The following is a 24749-nucleotide window of genomic DNA, read 5'->3' on the forward strand; positions in this document are numbered from 1 at the left end:
ACATGACAAACTTAACTAACCATGCCTTTTTTACTTCTATATTAAAATGATGCATGTGGAACTCAATATTTGCATAACCTTATGTATTATCAATGAAATTATCTTCCTCTCTATCGAATCTAGCAGTATCTGAGAACCCCATGCATCTTATTTAAATCAATTTTGATGTTGAGTCTTACATGTTGTATTCTTCATATCATGGGATATCTAGGGAAACAAATTGTCGATTCCATCAATTTCGTCAGAGAAATGAGAAATTTGATAACACTTGTTACAGATAAGAAAAACAGACATGCCTTCATATTTTGGTTATGTACAAGTATGCAAACACCCTAAATTGATATGCCATAAGTTTCAATATTTCAAAACAATTGCATGGTAATTTCTTGAAAGTTAAAAGCACCCAGCTTGTGATCGTCTGGTAAACAACCTAGCACGTCATGAGTCTATTGCTTGGCTGTTCCAGAACAACATTCCTTTAAAAAGATTATTTTCCTACCAAAACCCATATAATTTTGATATGGTTTCAACATATACTTCTAACATTTTTTTTTTTTTTGCAATATTAAAAATTTTCTATCTTAGGATTCAGATTTTGCCTCCTGAAATGTTTATCCTTTGAATCAGCATCACATCTACAAATCGACTTGAGTAATTTGATATTTTTGTAAGAGCAATTTATTTTCTATAATGGTAGTTTTGTTTCTTGAGAACTCTTTTAACTTATCATAATGTATTTACCCTTATATAATGGAAACGTCTCAAAACACCTGAATGTCCAACGTGGATGTTCCACTGTCAACTCAAATGAAATTTCACGGAATTAAAGAAAAGTGAAAGAGAATATGCATCATTTAAAAAACAATAGTCTGACAAAGTGGATGCTCTCTCACGTGCATTGCGGGTAGCCTCCAATAGTAAAGCTACCTTGACCTTGTTTAGAGTTGATATCACAACAAGAATGGCAAATAATAGTACAAGCCAAATCTTGATTATTAAAAGATAAGATGATAAGAGCAACCAGATACATTATAAGGGCATACACCAAAACTGGCTATATCATTCTTGATTCCCGATTCTCTCACCACATATAACAACAAATTGAGTTTCAAACCACCCTCATCGAAGGACAATGTCCTAATTGGTGGATTGTTGCCAGCATGTACTCCAGATTCAAGTATCGTTAGCAAAAAGCAGTTGTTCCCAAGAAGGTCGGCATATTCACCTCTTCTTGCAAGGTGAAGGTTATGCTGCTATCATGAGGAGTGTCTCTTGAGGTCCTAAGTAACTTGGATTATTATGCAATAGAGAAATAAGCATCTTACAGTTTTAGCAATTACCTTAATTTGCCAGATCTGATTTATAAGTGGGGCAAAAACAGGGTAAAGTAAGGGCCTCGATGATGCTTAGCATAGATATACGTCCAAGCCATACTAAAAAGGATGGCATGTAAGTACTGGTGGATTGCACTTATCCTCTCAGTTTTGCTGGCATATCACCTCAAAGTTTGATCTTATGAAAAACCTGCATGCAAAGCTCTAATATGTCATGCAAGAAGTAATATGAACTAAGCATGACTTTAAATCAAAACTAGTTCACGCACATCAGCAGAAGACAATAAAAATGAAAGAAAGAAAGAATAAGGTTAAAATTTTAAGAACACATGGAAAAAAAAAATCTAATATATAACCATGCATTTAAAAAAAAAATCTAATATACCATCAAACTGATTGTGTATCTAGTGGCACAGACAAGAAATTTACCATGAATGAGGAAGTGACCAAAATCAGTTTCTCTCGACAGTGCTTTACAAGATATCACGGAAGGCATAACAGATGCCTAAGCACCATGAACAGCAGGCGCTGCAGTGAACAAAGACTCATTTTTTCTACTGAGAAAACCAAAAACCTGTCTCAGATTCCCTCTAGATGGGCGAGCATTTATTGCAAACTTGCAAATAAGTACCAAACGCCTCCTCATCTCCCATTTGGTAATATTTGCGTGCATGAAAGACTTGCCACCATCAAAAGAGCCTGAGGAGAAAAGAATAAAATAAGACCTGTAAAGACTAAACAAAATAAAAGCTTTCTTTTATTTGCAATAGAAGTTGTACTCACTAATATGTCTAAGAAGTGAACACGATCACCATCAGGTATCAACTACAAGGTACAGAGATTTATGGACAGAAGTATTGATATTGAAGAAAGACTGAAGAACTTCGAAAGGATGAATAACTCCATATAAAAGAACATGGCATGCTGGACTGATCTGGTATTGCTGTGTTCCAAAAGGATATATTATAATACCTGGGTATTTCTAGGTAATAACCTATGCATTTCAATATCATGCATATCAAATTACAGCCTGACATTTTAAAATGCGGTGCATAAAACCGCATACGTCGATGCAGTCCCAAGGCCACACTGCATTGCCTATATCCGGTAAGACAGCGTATGATTGAATAGGCAGTCTATTTAATTCTATGCAGCTGTACATGTGGTTCAATTAGCATTGTGTGCCTGCATGTCTGTCCTACTTAGCATCATGAAGCCAAGTAGGTAATCCATTACGTGGGTCCATGGATGGAACACATTTAGCCTGACGGTTGGATGTAGGGATCAATTATGCTAGAATTGCTATCACTACTAAATACTAAGTAATAAATACTAATAAGTAGTAACCATTGTTATTAATATTTATAATACTTCAGTAAAATAATATTACTATAATTGCTGCTATTTTTATATAATTAATGTATTTTATTTATTTTATATAGTTACAAAATCGTAATTCGCAATTTGCAATTATCTAGCTTGTTCCCAACTATTTGGAGTTGCTTTATCAATTCTCATCCACCAAGTATCCTATCTAAAGCCATCACTAATGTTATTCCAGGTTTCTATATCCCATAGCATGGGTCTTGACCCTTTTTTTTTTTTTTTTTTTGTGGAACAGGACACGCCATCATCCCAGCCCATCCTAACACTTGGGATAGGGGATATCCCAAGATGTGTTTTTGATGGAGATGCTGGAATGATGGTAGCATGGTCCCATCCAGCCACCTAGTTCTTCAATAATCAGAACACTTTTGTACATCATCTTTATTTTTATAGGCAGGCTTCTGCTCCACTCATGTGGTATTTTCTTAGTTCTCATAACTTCATTAAATAGGTTGGTAAGCCAATCTAACCAATATCTTCCATAATTTTCCAAACCTCAATAGGTATTTCATCTGACTCTAACGCCTTACCTTTTTGCATTTTCTTTTTCAAAGCTATCTCCACTTTACTTTTTTCAAAGCTAACTCAATTATTTCCAATTGTATGAATAGAACACTGACTTTTCCTGATTATGCTTTTTCGATATAGATTTCTTATGTAGAAACCTTGTTTAACATTTTTTTCAAAATAACAAATTATCTTTATTTGATTTTCTCATATTTTACTAATATCCTATTATCCTCACTTTTGGATACATCTAAGTCGATCAATATCCATAGCTTTCCTTTCTATAAATTTAACTATTTTGTAAATTTCTTTCTCACCTTCTGTTGCCCCATCCTGTCACATAAATTTTCATATACTACATATTTAGCCTTCGTCACTACCCTTTATAAAATTACTAACTGCATATGCGCCTCCATATGCAGCACCCATGCCATATATGAACTTGATCACCTGCATATTATAAATGTAGCTCCCATGCCATATATGCACTTGATCACCCGCATATTATAGCTTCCTTTTTAAGCACTGCAACATATACCAACAAGAATAAAAAATTCAAATTTCTAATCATATGTGAACAATATTAAGTTATTTCAGTCTATCCTAAAATGAAAAGTTTAACATGTCCATCAGCAGGCATATAAGGCACAACGAATGACACTTCAACTCCATAGTCAAATGATGGTAATCTCAGCACGTGGTTGTCACCGAAGAGCACAATCCTACCTTTTGAGCTAGAGAGGTTTCTGATGGCTGTGGAGAGAATACCTAATAATTAATTCACCAAAATGAATCAAGCCATAGCTGTTAAATGAGGATAAAACCAAGTTCTTTTCTCTCACATTATGCTGCAAAGCAACTGGTGGGAGCTCTAACTATCAGCATTATTTCCATGAATTGCCCCAAGCATAATGTGTTGCCCTACAACTTACATTGCATTGGCCTACAACTCTGAGATTCATAAAATTCAAGTACTGATAGAATACCTTAAGCTCTATATTAAGCTTGCTCTCACATTATCTAGATCCTACACCCTAGGGTCTTGTACCATTAATGATACCCACTGCACATTTGATTTAGTTAGAAGAAATGTATAGGATACTGCAGCAGCAACTCGTAGCTGCACACTTCAGAGTGCCCAAGCTGCTTCACAGGATCCTTTTTCAATGTGAGCTCATTCAAAGTAGTTTCTGAGGATGCTTATCTATGTGCTGTTCATACTTCACAGTATATGTATACATGTGTGCCAGATGTGAAGCAAGAAATTTCTTCAATTGACTGTGTTTTGAACAATCATTGACCCAAGTGAGAAACAAATATATGAAACTAGCAGAAATGTGCTTGTGTTAGGAAGATAAATTGCCGTGCATGTCTGAACAAACAAAAGTCATGAAAGGAGATCTCAAAGGTAGTTATTCATGTTAGCTTAATCATTCTTATATGAACTGCAGAAAGTAGGCTTCTCAAAAGGATGCATTGCAGCCCAATGATCCAAGAAAAGGTACTTTTTTTCTTTTCTTCCACACCCACCCCCGCCCCCCCCCCCCCCTCCCTCTCTTTTCTCTTGGGCGAAGGAGGAGGTGGGGGGACCACAACAAGAAGAGACCCCTAGAAGATATACATCAGGTCACTCTAGGGGATGAAAACAACAAACAAGACGAGATTCAAGAAGCCACACCATAAACAAGAAGACTATACCACAGTCATCCAAACTGTCAAAAGCTGTCAAGAACCAACTCATGTGTCCAAAATTGGGTTTGGATAAGACCCTTTCTTGGTTGGATCAACTTTGGGTTTAATGTGACTCTATTTGTTTGCAATTTTGCATCCCTGGATTAATCCCCGATCCCCTTCAGGATCTATAAATGACACAAATCATGCAAATTAGAAGTTACTTAAAAAATAATTGTAATCATGCTATTAAATATGAGAATGATTGCTGAAACAGTTTTTTAATTATACTGATGTTATAAGATTGGAAAGAAAGAACAGCTTAACATGCTAAATGTTTAGAAATTGAATATAAGTTTATAAAATCTCATACATACATACATACATATATACATAGAGAGAGAGAGAGACACACACACACACACACACACTAACTCACTCATTCTTCTGATAGAATAGCATAAATAACTCAATGCATACAAATGCACAATAAAAAGAGTGGCCTGGTGAATTAGGTTTCCACCATAGTGAGGTATATGAAGAGTCAAATATACGCAATCTTACCCCCATGTGTGGAGAGGTTGTTTACACATTTCAAATCCATGACCTCCAGGTCATAATGGAGCAATCTTACTATTGCACCAAGACTTACCCTTTGTTTACAAGTACACAATAAATAAACATATAATAAATGTAAATGTGCTTATAAATGTAAATGCAGCTAAATGACTTGTAGTAACAACTTTAAATTAGAAACAACCAGCTTGCCATCAACAATGGTAATAGCTGTTTATATGCAAGCAGCCCAAGATCATAAACAAACAAACAAATAAATAAATAAAGTTCCCATTCCCATAAACATATCAGGATATCACTAAAATAATAATAATATATAATTACTTGAAGTGCCCATGAATTATGGAACATATATACTCCAGGTATTAAACAAAAATAACTGGCATACCTCCTTCGTCAAATAGGGATGACAAAATAGCAAGGCACACACATATGCTAATATCTTCCCCTGCAGTTAAAGTACATAAGATAAGTAAGATAATTACAGGATTTTCAATGGACCAGTTCAATATCCAGTACAGTAATCACAACAACTTGTTCTTTAAACTACCATTATGACAACAAACTAGCATCTTCTTTCCTCTACTCAAGTTTAACTTGGCAAATCCAACTGCTGACGGGAGGTTGTTAATCAAGGAAAACCGATCCTCTTTTGAAGTCTGCCAAAAATTATTTTAAGGAAAACAAGTTGACGATACACTAAACTATTAAAAAGTACAAATTAGAATTAAGGTCCTTTCAGAATAATGAACTTTAGTTCCTGTCACTTACCACCATAGGTAGATGCAAGTAGGAATCAGCGCATGGAAGGCAAAATGATTTGAATTTGCTGTTGCAGTTCAGCACACAGTCAACATCATCAAGCACATCTGGAACTGCATAACAAAGCATACAGTGAATTGCCAAATAAAGATGAACCTCGTATCCTAAGGAAAAAATGCAATATATATAGCATTAACTGAAGAAGTAGAATGAAGGTGAAGACAACATAGGTTGTTCAAAAAAAACATGGTTTGCATTTGGCTGCTCATACATGAAAACTCATGATTTTCTCCATTTCTTTGTAACTGATTTTGCAATATTAGTTATCAAGATTTCACACTTCTATACACATAAAAGTGGTCCGCATCGATGCATGTTCAATCCTCAAATACTATTTCCTTGATCCTTCAAGTTCCCAAATGATTTTTTTTAATTAAAAAAACTCTTCAAATTCGACTTACACAGGTCCAGTCAAAGAGAGTGATAAGGAAGCACAGCATAAATACCAATCCCACAGAATCCCTTCACCCTTAAAACACAAAGCAAATAAATCCCTGAAAGAGAAACTTTGACCAAAGAAGGCATCATGGCCAGACCGCTGACTGGCAGCCCATCTCACTCTTATTTCTTATTCCCTGGTTAGAGAAAACCACAGTGGTCTCCAAATAATCAAGCATACTAGTAAATGCATGGTTGATAATATCCCATGCTCTCCTAAGAAGAGGGAAAAGACCAAGATATAAGTTTGTTCCACCACCACCACCACCCTATAAGAGTCAAACCAGCAATAGCATGTCTCACTTCCTATGAGTCTCTATCTAACGTAGCAACTCTCAAAAAAAAAAAAAAACAAGAACAACACAGATGAAGTGGGAGATGGACTGGGAGCTGTGATTGGTGGTTGCCAATGTCATTATAGGTGACGTTCAGAGTTCTGGTTCTAGATATCGAGATTAAAACCGAGAGAAGAAGGGTATACAAGGGAACGGCAGTTCAAAAAAAATAAATAATAATAATAATAATAATAATAATAATAATAATAACAATAACAATAATAATAATAATAATAATAATAATAATAATAATAATAATAATAATAATAATTAAAAAAAATGTTTAATATGATAAGTTCTAAAGCCATATTCTATTTAGCTAGATTTTTTTAAAATGTGTACAACCCATTGCCTAAATGTTGCATTTTCCCTTTTCATCATTAGACTTTCAAACCTTGAAGAATGTCCCAGCTGAGGATTTTTCCTTGGCTGCAGATGCTTAAACAATTTTACTGAAAAGGTATGATGATATGGGCCTATTAGCTCGATCCACCCCTATATATCATATTCCCAAACCAAGGAAAAATACATATATGCTTAAATACATATGCCTGTATCGTGCCTGAGCATCTGTGCATCTGGTTGGGGGTTGGGATTTTCTTTTTGGTGAAAGTAGGGGGTTGTCTGGTTGTGTACGTTAGGATTTGCAGGTATACTTTAGAACATTCAAATCTAAATTCGCCTGAGCTTAAAGTCAAACTCAAACCAAGCAGTGATGTGACATCTCTGAGCCCATGCAGTTTCGAACTAAAAGTACAGATCTGGCTCAAATGCCAACCATACTGCCTATAGAGGTGAATCTTCGCAGCCTCAGGGCTTATAAATCCAAAGGAAATTTAGCAAAATTAAAGAAATGAACATCAGAAATATGTGCATATTCATGTGCTTTCTACAAGATAAAAGACCAAGGAAAGGCATACCATACCATGTAAGGTCGCTGCCACTGCAAGATTTGTTGAGCCAAGCCAAAAGATGGGATGCCTTTCATCAGAAGATGTTGTATTCATGGAATTGATGAAAATTTTAGAGCCCATTAACTGACGAGAATTAATAGATTCTCCATTAATATTGGAATGGTTGTTTCCTGAGAATTTCTGATGCAGCTTGACAGTAACTTGAGGTGAATATTCACCCCTTTGTGCTCGATATACCCTTTCCTTTTCAACTAGTTCAGCAACTTGTTGATTGCAGAGATCGGGACCAGAATCTATCAGCTCAAATGTATGCTTCCAAAATAGATTAGGTGATAGACCCCGCGCCCAGCTCTCTTCATCATCTCCTGCTCCAGGAATATAATGCCAGCTGAATTGTGACATGGATCTTTGCTGAGCTATTCCATCTGAAGCAGATGCTGAAACGAGGATGATGGGTGTGAAGTCCCAAGAATTACAGTCGGGAACTTCATTCAGCCAGATGAGAGTCTTTTGAGAAATCCACAAGGGGCGCAGGGGTTTTCTTATGATTGATGCAAGAGAATGAATATCAGCACCACAAGCTTCCAACTGTTTGGTCCATTCTTCAATGTGTCCCTCTATAGCTGCCTTCTCAATATCTGGGACCCATAGCGGAAGATGCAAAGAGCTATCCCAATCATCAGAGAGTAGCCTCACATCTGCCGTTTCATTAGGTGAACAGTTTGACTGCTACAAAATAATAATAATTATTGGAAAGTATGCCTTTATATAGACACTAACAGAATGAATTGCAAAAGATACTATAATTATTATAATTGGACAGATTTTCACAGAGATTCATAATTTATATGAGCAACATTTTTTTCTTTGCATTTTTCCCCTTCTTATAAAGTGATACCGGTTTTCACTACTTTCACAAGTTTTGAGCAAGGTTTGCCATACCGATCAATAACCATGCATATCAACCGCATCGTACCATACCGGTACTGAACTAATATGCAGTATGGAGGGCATACCAATACTCGGTACACTGAACCAGCCTATACCAAATGTCCCAACAATATAATAGAATGGTACCAGAATGGGGTCCAATACCATGACAGCATTCCATGGTTTTGAGGATTAGATGATGCTCAAGTTACTTCATTTATGAGAACCTCCAAAAAGTATGAGAATAGTGATATAATAAAAGACATCCAATTCATGGGGACCATTAAAAATTTGGGAAATTATAAAAAACGAATATAGGAATTAACACTTATCATCTGAAGTGCTATAGTAGAGGCATGAAACAATAGATCTGCATGTTAATGGCATTCAAAGTGACTCGTACCATAAGTCATATATTAGATACACGATAAAACAGGCACAACAGCATATAAAAGAACCAAGCTTGTGTAAACCTTGAGGAAGTTACTTAATCTAAAACCAATGCCAAAAGTGAGCTAATTATGCTTCTGAGAATCTGAGTGCAGTTCTGTTTCAACAGTTTAAAAATGAAAATAAAACATGAAGGAACATTAAATCAAGAATCCAGTTTATAATAATCTACACTCACCGATTCACCATCTCTTTGGCTTTCCGCGGACATTCTCAGCAAACAATTCTTGACTGCTCGGTTTAACAAACACGTCCATATGGGTATTGTCTTCGACATGCTATCTGGAAACCGTTTCCCTCTACGGGTGGAATCCACTATAATACACCCTCCTCGCAGCCCTACCCGTCATAAACAGCAAAATCACAAGAAAATGAACTGAGGTCCTCTATCTAGCATACAAATTTCAACTAAAAACTGCACAAGATTTTTGATGCCCTAACCCAAAAAAAAAAAAAAAGAGTCTTGATCTCCCTCCGATTCCCTCTTTTTATGAAGAGCCCAATATTCCAAAAGAAAACCATCACAATCCAATCAAAGACACAAGAACACCTAGATTTCCAAGAAATCCATCTAGAATACAAGAATAACAACGAATTCCGCTATTTATTGGGGAAAAATGAAGTAGCGATGGATTTGAATTACCAGCGAGTTGGGCCACATGGAGGTTGAGTCGCGAGGTGTTGAAGGACCAGTTGTTGGTATGGCCATCGGTGGACTTAAAGTAGCAGGTGGCTTCGAATCGGGGGGAGTACCAGAGGCCGCAACGGAGGTTGGCGAGGAGGGGGAGGTCCCGCCAGAGCCCGGCGATCTCTGCGATGAAGATGGAATCCTCGTAGATGGAGCGGAGGGCGTTGTAGAGGCGGGAGTTCTCCCTCTTCTTTATGATCCTCGTCGCACGGTAGATGCTCAGCCTCTCCTCCGCCGCCATCGCCACCGCGCCTCCAAGAAAGAAAGACGAAGAAGACCCCTCCCAATAATTTCCCCTCCCCCTGGCACTTACATCGCCTGAGCGAAGCAGTCGCGTTTCGCTGACGCCACTTATGAAAGCACCGTAGCCGACAAATCAACTTAAGGCAGGAAAAATTACGTATAGGTATAGGTCCCTCATTGGAAAAACATTGCTTGTAAATTACGTAAAAAAAAAATAAAATAAAATAAAATAAAATATATATATATATATATATATATATATATATATATATATATATATATATATATATATATATATATATATATATATATATATATATATATGTTTCTTCCGATGGATCTATATGATCTTTAAATTAAATTTTTTATTTAAAAATTTTATATAATAAAAATATTTTATATTTTAAAAAAAATTATAATACCTTAATAATATTTTATGATAAAATATAATCCAAAATATCAAAATATAACCTAAAAAATATATCATAAATATTTTTGTTCAATTATTTTTTAATATAAATTTAATATTTATAATTTTTTTGTTTCAAAATTTTGGATAATAAAAATATTATTTTAAAAAAATTATAATATTTTATACATATTATGAGTATAAAATATTATAATATAAATATAAAATATTATAATTTTTTTAAAAATAAAAATAATCTTATCATATAAAATTTTTAAATAAAAAATCAATCTACGCACTGGGCGGTGGTGACAGTATGGATCAAGCGGACGAGACGGTGCATTCCACGTCGGGTTTTCTGCACCGCGGTGCAGAAAGAATTTCGCTTGAGATATTTCGTTTCCAAGGATAACGTCGGCTCCGGCTTTTGGGTGTTCCTCCTACCCTCCCCTGCCCCCCACCCCAGCAAAGAAGAGCCGAACATAAACCAATGGCCGGAGCCGCAGATTTGTTCCTGGAAACCCCAATCCCGCAGCGGAAGAACGTTGGAGGGGTTCTTTTTCCCGCAGTCGTGTCCCCGAAGGCGGCCGTCGAACTCGACCTCCGCCAGTTCACGGAGGCCGTGAAGGGCCACAAGCCCCAGCTGGAGGCGCTCCTCCGGTCGAGCGGGGCGCTCCTACTGCGGGGCTACCCGGTCCGTACTGCCGCCGACTTCGACCGGGCCGTGGAAGCCTTCGGCTACGAGGAGCTGCCCTACGTCGGCGGCGCCGCCCCCCGGACCAACGTCGTCGGTCGGGTCTTCACCGCCAACGAGTCCCCTCCCGACCAGCCCATCCCCTTCCACCACGAGATGGCCCAGGTTTAGTTCCTCTAATCCCTATCTATGCTTCCATCCTTGTAATTGCGACGTTATCAGAAGTTAAAACCACATATTTGTAATAGAATAGTTACTTTGTTCCATCAGGTTCCTGAGTTTCCGTCGAAATTGTTCTTCTTTTGTGAGGAGGAGCCAAGAAGTGGTGGCGAGACTCCTATAGTGTTGAGCCACTATGTTTATGAAAGGATGAAGGCCAGATACCCAGAATTTGTGGAAAAATTGGAGAAGCATGGTCTAATATACACAAGAATATTAGGGGAGGGAGATGACCCTTCTTCTCCAATCGGCCGTGGATGGCAGTCGACGTTCTTGACCAAAGACAAAAGCATAGCTGAGGAGAGGTTCGCCCTTCTCGCCATTTATTCCTATTGCTTAGATATGGTAGTTTCGGTGGTTTATTCATCTTATCATGGATGATAATTTATATGGTTTAAGTTACATTGGTTTTGATTCAATAGTTCCCTCTCTTTCTCTCTCAATATATATATGGTGCTGCATAATGTTTAATAACTTAGTTTTAGTTCTCGCAAAAAAAAAAATGACTTAGTTCTATTTACCACTTGCATGGTGTATGATTTTTATTAGCGATTTTTGAATCAACTGTATGTAGTGGTCTGGAATTGCATAAACTGATAGTCATGTAAGTGCATAAACTTATGGTGGCTCACAAACCGATGGTGCACAGTAATAACCCGTGTTTTTGGTTTATGTGTATATGAAGGTTGTCTAGAACTTGTAACAAGAAAAGCATGTTTTTGAATCTAAATAAAGCGCATATTGTGCAACATTAGCCAAGTAAATGGGACCACTTTTAATAATATGCATAAACTGCAACTCATTAATACAACCATGATAGAACCAAGAAAACTAAAAGATAACTAAAAACTGTGTTTACCTATTTGAATATTGGATTGTTCCTTGATTTAAGTCATGTTTGACCTTTGGTCTTATGAATTTTGTTCTTTTGGGTTGCAAAGAAGTTAGAGGAGAAAAAAATTGGATCCGGGATTAACCTGAAATAACATATTGCAATTTGATGTTTAGATTTCTTATAGCACATACGAGAAATGCTAACCACTAGTTGCTACCTACCAATACAACTGCACGGATAAAGAGCAACAGTTTTATCTTGATCAATTCATTCCTGCTTGGTATTATATAGGTCTTAGGAGAAGAAATCCTACATAACCCATTTAATCATGTGTACTAAATTTGTATAAATGCACTGCACAACTTGTTCCATGGCGAGTGTATGTGCCAACTCCATAGAAATAAGGGGGGTGAGGGGTTAACTCCAACCATGTTGAAAGTTGAGACGACTAACAAAATCTTTGTTTCATGAAAATATAGTGACCTTAACTGACTCGTTTTTAAATCATTTCCAAAAATAGATTATGCTTCTGATGCTCACAAATATTAAGGCATTATGCATTACATTAGCAAAACCAAGGAAACTGGAAACCTTCAGCTCAGATTGGTTCTTTGAATCTCTTCCCTTGACTTCAATTGAGAGATCTAAGTCAGACACAAAGCTGAAATCCAGAAAATTTTTTGAGTGGCATTGCAAATTGTCTTTGGAGTATTTCCCACATGCATTATGTCCTTTCTACTGGATGACAGATCTGTATGCCTTCTTTGTCATTTTAATCCTCAAGTGGTCATATGGATGACAGATTTCCTACATATTCTTCCGGACACTACATTGTATGTTCTTCAAGATATCATGCTCATTGAGATTGGAATTTGATCTTGATACTGTGGTTTCCAAATGTATTAGGGCTGCTCGACTGGGGATGAAGTTGGAATGGATGGAGGATGGTGTAAAAACAATAATGGGTCCAATACCAGCTATCAAACTTGATGAAACTAGAGGGCGAAAAATATGGTTTAATAGCATGGTGGCTGCTTATACTGGTTGGAAGGATGCTCGCAATGATCCTGTCAAAGCAGTTACTTTTGGAGATGGGACACCCTTGCCTGCTGATATTATAGATGAATGTTTAAAAATCCTTGAAGAGGAATCTGTTGCTATACGTTGGAAGAGGGGAGACATCCTTCTGTTGGACAACTTGGCTGTTTTGCACTCACGGCGATCATTTGATCCTCCTCGGCGCATTCTTGCTTCACTCTGTAAATAGAGGCATGCTCCTTCTCATTGCATGTTTTTTTCCCAAGTTTTTCTCTCCATCGTTACTTGATTTTTATTGACAGCAATTTGTTTATACAAATGAAGACCAGTTATTTCAAAATATTCTATGCACCAGAGTAGGCACCAATATCACAACAAGCAAATTTTGTTGTAATTTGTTCTTTAGACAATTCAAATAGCCCTGCTCCTGCATGTCTCAAAAACATTTCTTGTTGAATTTTTTCCTAGGCCCATTAACTCTTTATAGATGCCTATTGACTTTTGGAATTAGAGTTGAGGAACCCTGAGCCATGTGTTTTGCCTACATATCAGAAGACCTAATCATTAGAAAAGTTGCATGTTGTTTAGTTTGACTGTGGACCAGTCATTGGATGATGCATCCATCAGTGGATATAAACATAAAGCTGCAAAGATAAGTAAGATCAGATAATAATATCACCTTTATTACCTTTATTCCTACGATGAGATCCCCGTATCCTGTAAAGCTGGGATTATCTGGCGCTATGCAATGCCAAGGGATATCACCAAGTGTTACTTCAATTAAAAAATGCCCAGCAATTGTGTGTTTGCTGACTTTGGCCCTTGAATATATTCTTCTACAGTTGAAGAATAAATCTTGATAATGCTAATAGGGGTTATTCTTGCATTTTATTTTATTTTATATTTTTTAGTTTCCTCCTGCCAACATTTATTATGTCAACTGCTCATATTATGTCCAGTCTAGAAGTTTTTTTTCCCTATGATTGATGTTCCCTCAAATTATATTTGGCATGTCAATTTGATGGTTTAGATTGTTTCTTCTGAAGGCCTGAAAGTGGGAAGATAAACTTGCATCGGTAATTCAGGTGCATGTGGCATTAGATCTACTTTTGCAGACCTTGTTTCAGCTTATGTGTAATCTTCCACATTATTGCTGGTATATATGTATACTTAAATGCCAGATTCCATTAACTAGATCTATGGACAAGTTTCAAAGCTTTCCATGCCATGCAGCTTTTTTTATGATTGGAGGGCTGCATGTATTCAAGTTCATTCTTTTCATATTCTCACACATTGTTTGGTGAAGCTGCTCATGATATTACAAGTGCACTCTATCTGAATCTGAATTCAAAAGTGCATATGTGGCATATGGCATATTTTTCTTTTTCCCAAAACAGAAAAGTGATAACACTCGGCACATCCTCTATCTTCTCTTGTTTTATATGTGGCCATTGCAGATTTGGGTTCTAAGCTTGTCACTGAAGATCATCTTTTGCCTTAAAATTCTAGTACATTCTCTTTTGGTAATGGTAGTGGCAAAGTTTTGATTTCATCAATTTTTTCAAAGCCTTGAACTTAGCCTCAAAAGACAGGCAAAATAACATGAGCAGCCATAGTCAAAATATAAGTGTTCTTGTTCATCGCACGAGAACAGCTTATTCATTATGCAATTCCTGTATATATCATTGATGTAAACATATGATAGTCTGTTGCAGCTCAAAATTGCCAGTCCATGCTGGTGCCAATCTACCTACTCATCAAATTTGTGACTTCCATTTGTGAAGAATATGTTTAGATATTAATATTTCTTGTCACTGCTGCTCCTGATAAATTGTTTGCTAACACTTGAAACTATAAGGAAATGTTCAGGTTTTGGGACTGGATGGACCAGGGGGCTGAACCATCCAACAACCAGGATGGCGAAATGATTCCCATGGTGGCATATCAAGAAAACCAAGAGAAATTGAGGGATGCTCTCCAGGTTAGCCTTTCCGGCATTTGATCAATTCAATGATTGGTGGTGCCCCTATAAACATGGTGACTGAAACAGTAACAACCAAAGGCCAGGCTTTTTACAGTCATATCAGATGTACCCTAAAAGTTATGTAGTAATCTTTGTATATGCTGCAAATTCTACTGCATCTTTTTTATCTCGTGTATCTATCCCATTTCCTGCTGGCCTTTCATTACTATTCATGGTTCTTTTCCAGATTTCCCGAGTAGGTTTCCATAGAAGGCATTTAGATCCAGGTCCAATAGCTAAATTGTATAGCCACAAAGTGAACAATGAGGACTTGGTTTCCCTTTTTCTTTTTCTTTTTTTTTGGGGGGGGCGGGGTGGGGTGGGAATAACAGTGGGGGCGTCATGTATCATCTCATGCTGGAGAAGACCTCCAAAGGGTCAGAAAAAAAAGGGGCACGAGTTAAATGCTACCTAGGTAGCATGGTTTGATAATGCTACCCCTATGCAAGTACTGCTAATCGGACGCATGTCGTTTCGATTGTCGAGTCATGTCTTTGAAAATTTAGAAAATCACTCAGTAGCTATCAGCTTATAATTTGTGGGACTTGTGTCACTCATCGAAGTCATCTCCGTTCAAAATGACGGCAACAAATGGTGGATGGGATCATGATGGTGCTACCTGTGAGTCAATGAGCTTCCTGATTAAAACTTTAGCTCAAATTTCTAAAATACGGGCTAGAATTTGGTCTGAATCTTGAACTTAGGGTCCAAACATTGCAGGGCGTGGACCTCGTGACATCTTTTGGTGCTTTTAAAATCTAATAAAAGTTATTCCAATCTGAACAATATAACTTGATGGGTGATAAACTGATAATGTTCTATGCTTGTGGCGGCCATTAAGGCTTAAGTTTCATCCAGAATCTCATGGGCCACTTGGATGTCTTTATTCAGCCTTTTTTTAAATGTTCTTATTAAAAAGGAGGGATAGGAGGGAGGCCAATCAAAGGATCCTATTCGTTATATTATCATCGGGAGACTGCTTCTTGATATTATATAATCACTTGGGGCACGATTGTGAGAGAAGTATAACCAAGATTTTAAAGTCTCGATGCATCAATTATCTTGATGAAAGTGACCATGATGACTCATTATGTCAATTTATCTCGGCTGAGATAATTTAGTGGAATCAAGATTTTCCAAGATCTTGCTCTATTTTCAGATCAAGATATCGAAATCTTGAGTTTTACGGTAAATCCAAGATTAACCATAAGTATTGATTTGGAGGTCTGGTAGTTAAAAGCTTGTTTGAGGAAGTAAAAAATAATTGAAAAATATTGATCAATATGAGTCGGCTGACATCTTGGATTCTATCAGTTGAGATAATAAGTCACTTTATTGATACAAGTCAAGGTGGAGCATTAGCCCAAGCTAAGCCAAAAGGTATTGCACTCCCAAGGAAGGAAAATGGAAGGCAAAGTAGCCTCGGTAAAAAGGCAGTTTGATGTACCTATGGTAGCTGTAGAAAGCCAAGTCACATCGTTGTTCGGTTTTAGATATGTTATGATGAAGACCAGCATGCCAATGGGAAATGGGCTCACATTGTATCTTTAGAATGATTGATTGATCTTCTTTCATGATGTTAACTATTGAATCGTGCAATAATCATTTTGAGATCTGTGCGGATAGATGGATAAGGGAGATTAGAGTGCTTCTATGGATGTGCAAAGCTACACGTGGTGAAAGAAGGTGGGTCATTCTTTCACGTGAAAGATACAACTCAAATCCATAGAGAGCGCCCTGTAGTTTTTTTTCTCCTCCAATAACTCAGATTGGCACAAGACATGGTCTATTGCTATTTGACATTGTTTAGACACAATTTAACAAGCCTGTGAGCTCTCGTGGTGGGCTAATTGTTTTCAGAAAATAAAGATGAAATAAGGGTGTTTGTGGAAGGAAAATTTTTCCAAAATGCTCTACCAACTTTTGAATATTTCCTTCCAGTTAAATGGATGTTAAATGCCTTGTTGTCATTATAAAAAGAAAAAATAAAAACATGGAAAAATGGTGAATCCTCAAAATTCACATGATAATTCTCATACAGTTTCGTATGACAATGAAAATTCTGGTTATATAAACTATTTAGACGACCATTGGGTGAAAATATGGGGAAAGAAAAAGCTTGAATTAACATATAATAGTTTCTCAGAAGCCATCCAAGTCAGTCTCCTCATCTGAAGATGAAGCAGAGAAGTTTGCTGATTAGGTTAATCATCTCCAACTATTCAGTAGAATAGGCAAACTGACTATGAAAGTCTTCTCCACTTCTTATCATATCTTTTTAGCATGTTATTAAACTTTTGACTGGAAACAATTTAATGGAACTCTGAGCCAGTACTTATCATTAGCTCAATTGCCAACCATCTAACCGAAAAATAGACCTCCCAAAGAAAATCAATCAGGGTCCATTGATATGATGGGTACCACAACACACTTCCTATGGTTTAATTATATATCAACGAATCTTCCTTTCTTCCATGAAGTGACTAGTGGAAGCATTATGGTTACAGCTAACGCTGGCTAGTAAACTAAGAGCACGAGCAACCTCTTTTTTCTGTATGAAGCCTACCAACCACCTGGTTCTATCCAATTCAAATAAAAAATATGGATAAAAGTATGAAGATCTCTTCAAGTTGTTGCTGACCTAGTCGTAACCAAGTGACTTAAGGCTTTGGATTAGCATAATCATTCATGCATCATCCGTGGTATGCAAGCGTGGGGTGGAAAAAGCAAAGCCGTCGCGACTTTACTCTTAAGTCATCATATGATGATGTGTTGCACATTAAAAATCTTCTTTTTCTAATTAAGTGAGCCGCTTAGTTGGATACAACGATGCCCAACTTGTTACTACCTCTGCGTTAAGCCTTGTTTATAGGAACCAGAACTTGTCCTTGGTGCATTCGAGTCATGGTAATTGGCCATCTTGGAACATGTCATTGCCCTATCTTGGCTTACAACTTCATTCTCCATCAAGCATGAAATCAATTTTAAATAACGACGTACATGCTGAAACACAGAATAAAACCAACACTGTTGCATCTCTCGCAATATTGTTTAATGGATGTTATCAAATGGTAGGCTGAGGAATGCGATAGGATTCAAATTTAAGACCTCTTTTACCCATTGTAATTAGGGCCAAGCTCTCGTTGCTTTTTTAAGATATTTTCAGACTTCCGGTTGGAAGCAGCAGTTAGATATATATTTGAATGAGACCAAATTATATTTTGCACTAAGGACTGTTTGATTCGTAGGAGGAGGGAAATATGGTCAATGAAAAAATGTAGAAATACCGCATATTTGGTTAGAGTTTTTAAAAAAAGAGCTGGAAAAGTAGCTTTCATGTGATAATAAAATTTTTATATTTATGGAAAAAACATCATGTGATCAGAATAATTCCCTCCGACTGGGAATTGTGATAGTTTTTGTTTTTTTCAAAAACACATTTAAGCTTTTAAATAGAATATGATCAGATTTTTTTTTTTTTATTAAGGGTATAACATGTATTTTATTCAATTTTTCTAATACAATATATGGTCAACCAAATATAAGCAGTTTTAGAATACTATATTTTTTTATGATCAATCAAAGATATAAAAATTATTATTTTTCAGATATTATATATCCATATATCAGTTATTTTCAAAAAAATATTTAAGTGAATTCTATTCTTTCCGCAAAGCAATCGAATTCTAAGATGGTTGAGATGAATGGCATTCAGGTATCAGTGCACCACAACGTACCTCCCATATTTGGATGCGGGAAATGGAGCAAAGACATGCATGGGACCTACCGTGGTCCCTCCTTTCTGGGCAGTTTAGGATGAGCTTCCCTCCTTTCTGGGTCATGTTCAATCGATCTCACCCAAGCTTGCACTCAGAGCTAAAAATCCGAGTCCCGGGCAACGAGCGTTGGCAGTTTGTTGGTGTGAACACACCATCGGAAGCGGGCGGGCGGGCTGAGGGGACCCCCACGATCGAGAGAAAACCGGCATGTGTACAATGAACATTTGTTGCCTACTTTTGTGGTAATAAAATGTGGGAAGACCATAAAAAAAGACAAAGGCACGGCCGAGTGGCAGGCGGCCTCCCTAACGGAACGCCAAAGGCACGAAGAGAGAGAGAGAGAGAGGCGTCAGACACTTGATCTTAGCCAAAAGGCCGAGAAAGGTAGAGAGAGAGAGAGAGGTCTGTAGTTTACCTCAAAAAAGAGAGAGAGAGGGGTCTGGAGTCTGGTGTTTGTTCGTTTGTTGTTTTGTTTGACGTTACGGCTACCTAGTTATGGGGATGGTCCACGGGAGAAGATTTGGTAGTGTGAGTGGCGTGGGGGTCGTCATCGAGTGGCCGGCTATAATGGATGAGGGTCGCAAGAGGCCACAATGGATCGATGAGGATCTCGTATCACGTTATGCAGTTTCTTTGGACTAAAAAACATGGATATGGTTGGAAGCCATATTGTCAAGCAGAAAGTGAGCCTTACTTAAATTCCAGCAGCCCTTGAAGCAAAAGTAAGGCAATTAAAGAAATACAAAGATAAGGACTACGACGGCCCCATAGCTATATATGCAAGTGATACAATATCCTTGTGGTGCTTGTATAATTCTAAAACAATCATCAACGACAATCAGTTGGTGTTTCAATTGATGACCACAAATATCGACAGAGTTATTAATGGTGGTAGAAGTTTGATGATAATGAATGGATAACAGAAGGTTGTGACTATTACATTAAACATGGAGCAAACAATTTAAAGAGCGTCAAGTCACAATGAAGCATAAACCATGCATCGAATCATCATGCTGTGGTGCAACCTATTATATATGGTAGCTAGCATAAAGTCAGATAATCATCAGCATCAAATCCACATGGTTATGCTTCAAAATATTCGAATGGCACTGTTCTCCTTCTCCTCCTTTTTTGAGAATTAAGACTAACAAATATGCAACCATGGAAAGAAAGAAAAAATAAATATTACACATACTCTCACTCACTCGCTCACTGCATATCAGTCAACATCCTCAACAAGATCTTCCTTTCTCTTATATCAATGCACACACATACACATGTAGGAGTTGGTATGGTACTCCCAAGTCTTGAAAGATCACAAGAAGAGTCAAAGGATTGGCTCTGAAAGACTAAGATAGGTGTGGTTCTAAGAGCTAGGACAAGAGTGGTCCCAAGATGAAGACATGTAACTCTCCACGGGCTTAAGGTACAGGTGTTGAGGATCTTGAAGGGCTTGATTGGTGCTCCAAAGATTTGGAGATATTATAAAGTGAAGCAAGGAATCAGAGCCAAGAATGAAGACTGTAAGAAAAAAATAGTTTCTGGATCTTAATCGACTCAGACTGAGACTAAGTCGACTAAATCTCAAAAAAAGTGATCAAACAGAAAGACAGATTTCGGAAACATATGGCTGGCACGTAGGTGATTGACTCAGTTCTGGTTTGAGTTGACTCAGTCACCGTAACTGAGTCAGCTCAATATGAGATTGAGTCAGCTCAGTTTTGCGGGCAGAACTATATGAATTTTCTATTTGGGATTGGGGTGGGTTTGATCCTAGGGATCTGAAGGCCTGACTTGATAGATCTTAAGAGGACTAACTAAGGATTTAGACTGAGATTAGATTTAAAGGATGAGAGCATGCAAGATTTGGGCTTGAGTGAGTGCTTTCATATATGGGTTAGCCGAGGAAGTTTTGGGCTAGGATTTTAGTCCATATATATGAGTATATATGTGTGTACATTGTAATCCTAAATTGATAGTGGAATCAAAGGTGCTCTTTCTTCCTTATCTCTCTATCTCTCTCCTTGGTTTTGCACGTTGCCTAAGGCATCATGCGCTCCCCCTTCCCTAGAAGGAGGGCGCACGGTATCTAGAATGATTCCTCAAATCTAAAACTTGATGGTTGCTGTCTCTAAAGAGTCTGAATCATCATGGACTCTTGCAAAGAGGGATCCATCGCTGGTCTCCTCAGGTCCACGTGGGAGAAAGACGGTCCTTCAATATGGTATCAGAGTGGTATCGAATTTCAACATGGTATCAGAGCGAGGTTGCAGACTCGAAACTTAACAGACCCCCTGAGTGTTGTTGGGAGGGGGGAGATTATTGACCATATACCAGCGCACACCCGGTGGGATCTAGGGAGGGGTTGCTAGCCAGAGGATGGCTGATAATAGTCAAAAGGTGGCTGATAATGTAGCAACAAGTCTTGTGGGTTGGTAGGATTAAATGAGATTGACCATCCAGCCTACCGCATGAGGATGATCTGATTTGATGTGGGTCAACTCAAGAATGCGAAGTTCTGTGCAGTTAATAAAGACTAATAAATCCTACTTTCCCTTAGGCAATTGTCTTTTGAAAAGTTGGTTGGGGGCTAAGGTCCAACAATATAGTATCAGAGTCTGGTGAAGCATGAAAATGAGGGAGAAGTCATACAGGATGAATCAGAAATTTGCAAATCTATTTAACGGTATGCCTCAGAACTATCTTCATTTTTTGCTGTGGTTTGGCCAACCAGGAGTAGCAGATTGAAGGTGAAGGTTGAGAGGCTTGATGGGAATTAATGCTTCTCGGGATGGAAGGTTTGGATGGTAGATTTTTTGATCCAACTTCGGTTGGATCCGACCTTGGAGGAAGAAGGTTGGAGGGTGTGACGGTTAGGCGATGAAGTTCTTTAGGGAAGATGGACAGCAAGAGATAGATTTGACATGTTGGAGGAGAGATCATCCAAGAGATTGTTGTCGAGGTGGAGATGAAGAAACAACTATTCAGTCTTCGGATGCAGAAAGGCTGGAAAAGTAATTTGGGTACATTCATTAGTTCGACTAATCGGGAGCCTGGGAGGTGAATGGAGAAAGCAAAGAATTTGATTCTCAGAGCATCGCTGCTGGTTCAGAGGATGGTGAGTTTCTCTTGTGAGTTTCGGAGGGGTCCATGGAGTGCGGAGGATCTGAAATGGCATCAATGGTGGATGAGGTTCAGTGGGAGGCTCAACAAGGTTGTGTTGAGGAGCTAACCTTGGTTCAGAGTTTATTTTCTACAGGAGCACTAGGAGGAGTTGTCATTTCGATGGAGGATGGTTTGGTATAGATTTAGAGCCAAGGGGTGCAGAGATGGAGCCAAATTCCAGCACCAGTGGCGGTGATGCACAATATGATTTCATGCGGGATGTGCGGGCACTGAAGAGCCGTGGCTTTGGAAAGACATGTGAAATGGTTCATTTGTAGTAAGAAAAGATCTGGATACCTTTGAGGAGGCTATGATGAGCTTCGGGTGAGATAGATAGGTCTAAGCTTAGACAGGGTTTGAGCTACAGTCCCTCCAGAAAAAGTTGAAGTGACGGTTGGTGCAGGTGCAGAAAGGAAAGACTCAGTTTTCTAATTTCAGTTGTTGAATTAGAAGAGTTGGATGAGCTTTTGTTGGTTTCAGAGGAGCCCGCGGGGTGCGGAGGGTTTGAAACGGCTTCGAAGGGATCCGTGAGTGTGATGAGTCTGAAGGAGCAGCGATGGTGATCGAGGTGCAGTAGCAGGCCCAAGAGGACCGTATTGGGTGGTTGGCTTCGGATACAAGATTGACTTCTACAGTACCATATGGACTTCAGATTCAGATAGAGATAGCTTCACAAGTGGAGAGGGTGTTTTGGCACGAGTTCAGAGTGAAGAGATGCAAAAGAAAGAGCAATATCCCAGCACCAACGTCTGTTTTGCACAGAGCCATGTGAAGCTAAGTGTACAGATGGAGAGGCATGCCTCTGAGGAGACCGTATTAGGTGAAACATTAGTTACAGCGAGTATCGGCATAGGAACGCTGCAGTCTCTCTAAAAAAATCCAAGGCAAGTGATGCAGCTGCCAAGCAGAAGGAAGCCTACAATAAGACCCAAGATGGTGTCAAAAAGCAAGCAAAGATCTTCAACTATAGAGACGATCATCCCAAAGATCTCCAAGGGAGCTCAGAAGCTGAAGAAGATTGACGGTGGCAAAGATGTTTGCATAAGGGGTTGTTAGGATATACAGCGACAGTTGAATTATGCAGGAGGATATTATCAGGTTTGCCAAGACTTGGGGGCACCAAGATGGAGATTGTAGGAGTTGGTATGGTGCTCTCAAGCTTTAGAAAGCTACGAAAGGAGTCAGGATATTTGTTTCGGGAGACTAGGACAGGTATGGTCCTAAGGGCTAGGATAAGAGTGGTCCTAGGGTGGAGGCATGTAGCTCTCCATGGGCTTAAGGTCCAGATGTTGAGGACTTTGAGGAGCTTGGTTGGTGCTCCGAAGACTTGAGGATACAAGATGGAGCAAGGAACCAATGCCAAGGATGAAGACTGCAGGAAAAAAATAGTTTCTAGGTTTTAGTCGATTCGGACTGAGACTAAATCGACTAAGTCTAGAGAAAGTAGCCAAACAGAAAGACAGATTTTAAAAATCTATGGCTGGTATGCAGGTGAGTCGACTCAGTTATGGTTTGAGTCGATTCAGTCACAGTATGAGATTGAGTCAGCTCAGTCTGAGATCGAGTCAGCTCAGTTTTATGGATAGAACTGTGCGGATTTTCTATTTGAGATTCGGGTCGGATTTGATCCTAGAGGTTTAAGGCATGGTTTGAGAGATCTTAAAGGGGCTAACCAAGGATTTGGACTGGGATTAAGTGCAAAGAATGAGAGCATGCAAAACTTGGGCTTGGATGAGTGCTTCATATATGAGTTAGCCAATGGAGTTTTGGGTTAGGGTTTTGGTTCATGTATATGGGTATATATATGTATACATGGTAACCCTATATTGATAGTAGAATCAAAGATACTCTTTCTTCCTTCTCTCTGTCTCTCTTCCTGATTTTGCATGTCGCCCAAGGCATCACACGCACCCCTTTCTTTAGAAGGGGGTGCGCGGTATCTAGAATGATGCCTCAAATCTAGGGCTTGATGGTTACTATCCCTAAAGAGTCTGGACCATTGTGGACTCTTGCAGAGAGAGATCCATCGCTGGTCTCCTCAGATCCATATCAGAGAAAGTCGATCTTTCAATATGGTATCAGAGCGGTATCGGGTTTCAACAACACACTCACTCACTGCATATCAGTCAACATTCTCAACAAGATCTTTCTTTCTCTTATATCAATGTATACATATTTTAATCACTATATTTTTGTTGAATACAAACAAGAAAAATTGTCTAGAGTTTCGATCATTGATGAGTTATTTTTCATCCTTGGATTCAGTTATTGATACAGATTATCCTTATGAAGG

The 24749-nt window shown here is 38.3% G+C and overlaps 2 protein-coding genes across 8 annotated transcripts; one reads left to right on the forward strand and one right to left on the reverse strand.

Annotated features, from left to right (window-relative positions):
* Positions 1–823: 823 nt before the first annotated feature.
* Positions 824–10381, reverse strand: LOC105040527 (uncharacterized protein C3F10.06c). Of its 7 annotated transcripts, none has more exons than XM_019849536.3 (9): positions 10007–10368; positions 9542–9702; positions 7995–8712; positions 6246–6349; positions 6025–6133; positions 5863–5922; positions 1764–2033; positions 1341–1524; positions 824–1250 (listed from the first exon to the last, which is right to left on the reverse strand). In XM_019849536.3, exons 1-7 carry the CDS (start codon positions 10290–10292, stop codon positions 1840–1842), a joined length of 1632 nt encoding a protein of 543 aa, XP_019705095.2. In that variant the 5' UTR covers positions 10293–10368; the 3' UTR covers positions 824–1250; positions 1341–1524; positions 1764–1839. The 7 variants fall into 7 exon arrangements, with proteins under 7 accessions (XP_019705095.2, XP_073110758.1, XP_019705096.2 ...); XM_073254657.1 differs by having other exon boundaries at positions 824–1253; XM_019849537.3 differs by having other exon boundaries at positions 824–1524; positions 7995–8709; positions 10007–10381.
* A 690-nt stretch (positions 10382–11071) lies between these two features.
* On the forward strand, positions 11072–15681 carry LOC105040526 (clavaminate synthase-like protein At3g21360). The gene is made up of 4 exons (XM_010917083.4): positions 11072–11562; positions 11668–11921; positions 13358–13720; positions 15359–15681. Exons 1-3 carry the CDS (start codon positions 11194–11196, stop codon positions 13716–13718), a joined length of 984 nt encoding a protein of 327 aa, XP_010915385.2. The 5' UTR covers positions 11072–11193; the 3' UTR covers positions 13719–13720; positions 15359–15681.
* Positions 15682–24749: the final 9068 nt, after the last annotated feature.

Source organism: Elaeis guineensis, chromosome 3, assembly GCF_000442705.2.
Source record: "Elaeis guineensis isolate ETL-2024a chromosome 3, EG11, whole genome shotgun sequence".
Lineage (NCBI taxonomy): Eukaryota > Viridiplantae > Streptophyta > Magnoliopsida > Arecales > Arecaceae > Elaeis > Elaeis guineensis.

What these genes read in the sequence shown, in the direction of transcription:
- LOC105040526 (XM_010917083.4), top strand. Translation starts at nt 11,194, where the DNA reads ATGGCCGGAGCCGCAGATTTGTTCCTGGAAACCCCAATCCCGCAGCGG. An exon ending in TCCACCACGAGATGGCCCAG is followed by an intron (nt 11,563 to 11,667) that starts GTTTAGTTCCTC and finishes TTGTTCCATCAG; the next exon opens with GTTCCTGAGTTTCCGTCGAA. An exon ending in AAAAGCATAGCTGAGGAGAG is followed by an intron (nt 11,922 to 13,357) that starts GTTCGCCCTTCT and finishes CAAATGTATTAG; the next exon opens with GGCTGCTCGACTGGGGATGA.
- LOC105040527 (XM_019849536.3), bottom strand. Translation starts at nt 10,292, where the DNA reads ATGGCGGCGGAGGAGAGGCTGAGCATCTACCGTGCGACGAGGATCATA. An exon ending in AGTGGCAGCGACCTTACATG is followed by an intron (nt 6,350 to 7,994) that starts GTATGGTATGCC and finishes TTTGTTATGCAG; the next exon opens with TTCCAGATGTGCTTGATGAT. An exon ending in ACTTGCATCTACCTATGGTG is followed by an intron (nt 6,134 to 6,245) that starts GTAAGTGACAGG and finishes AATTTTTGGCAG; the next exon opens with ACTTCAAAAGAGGATCGGTT.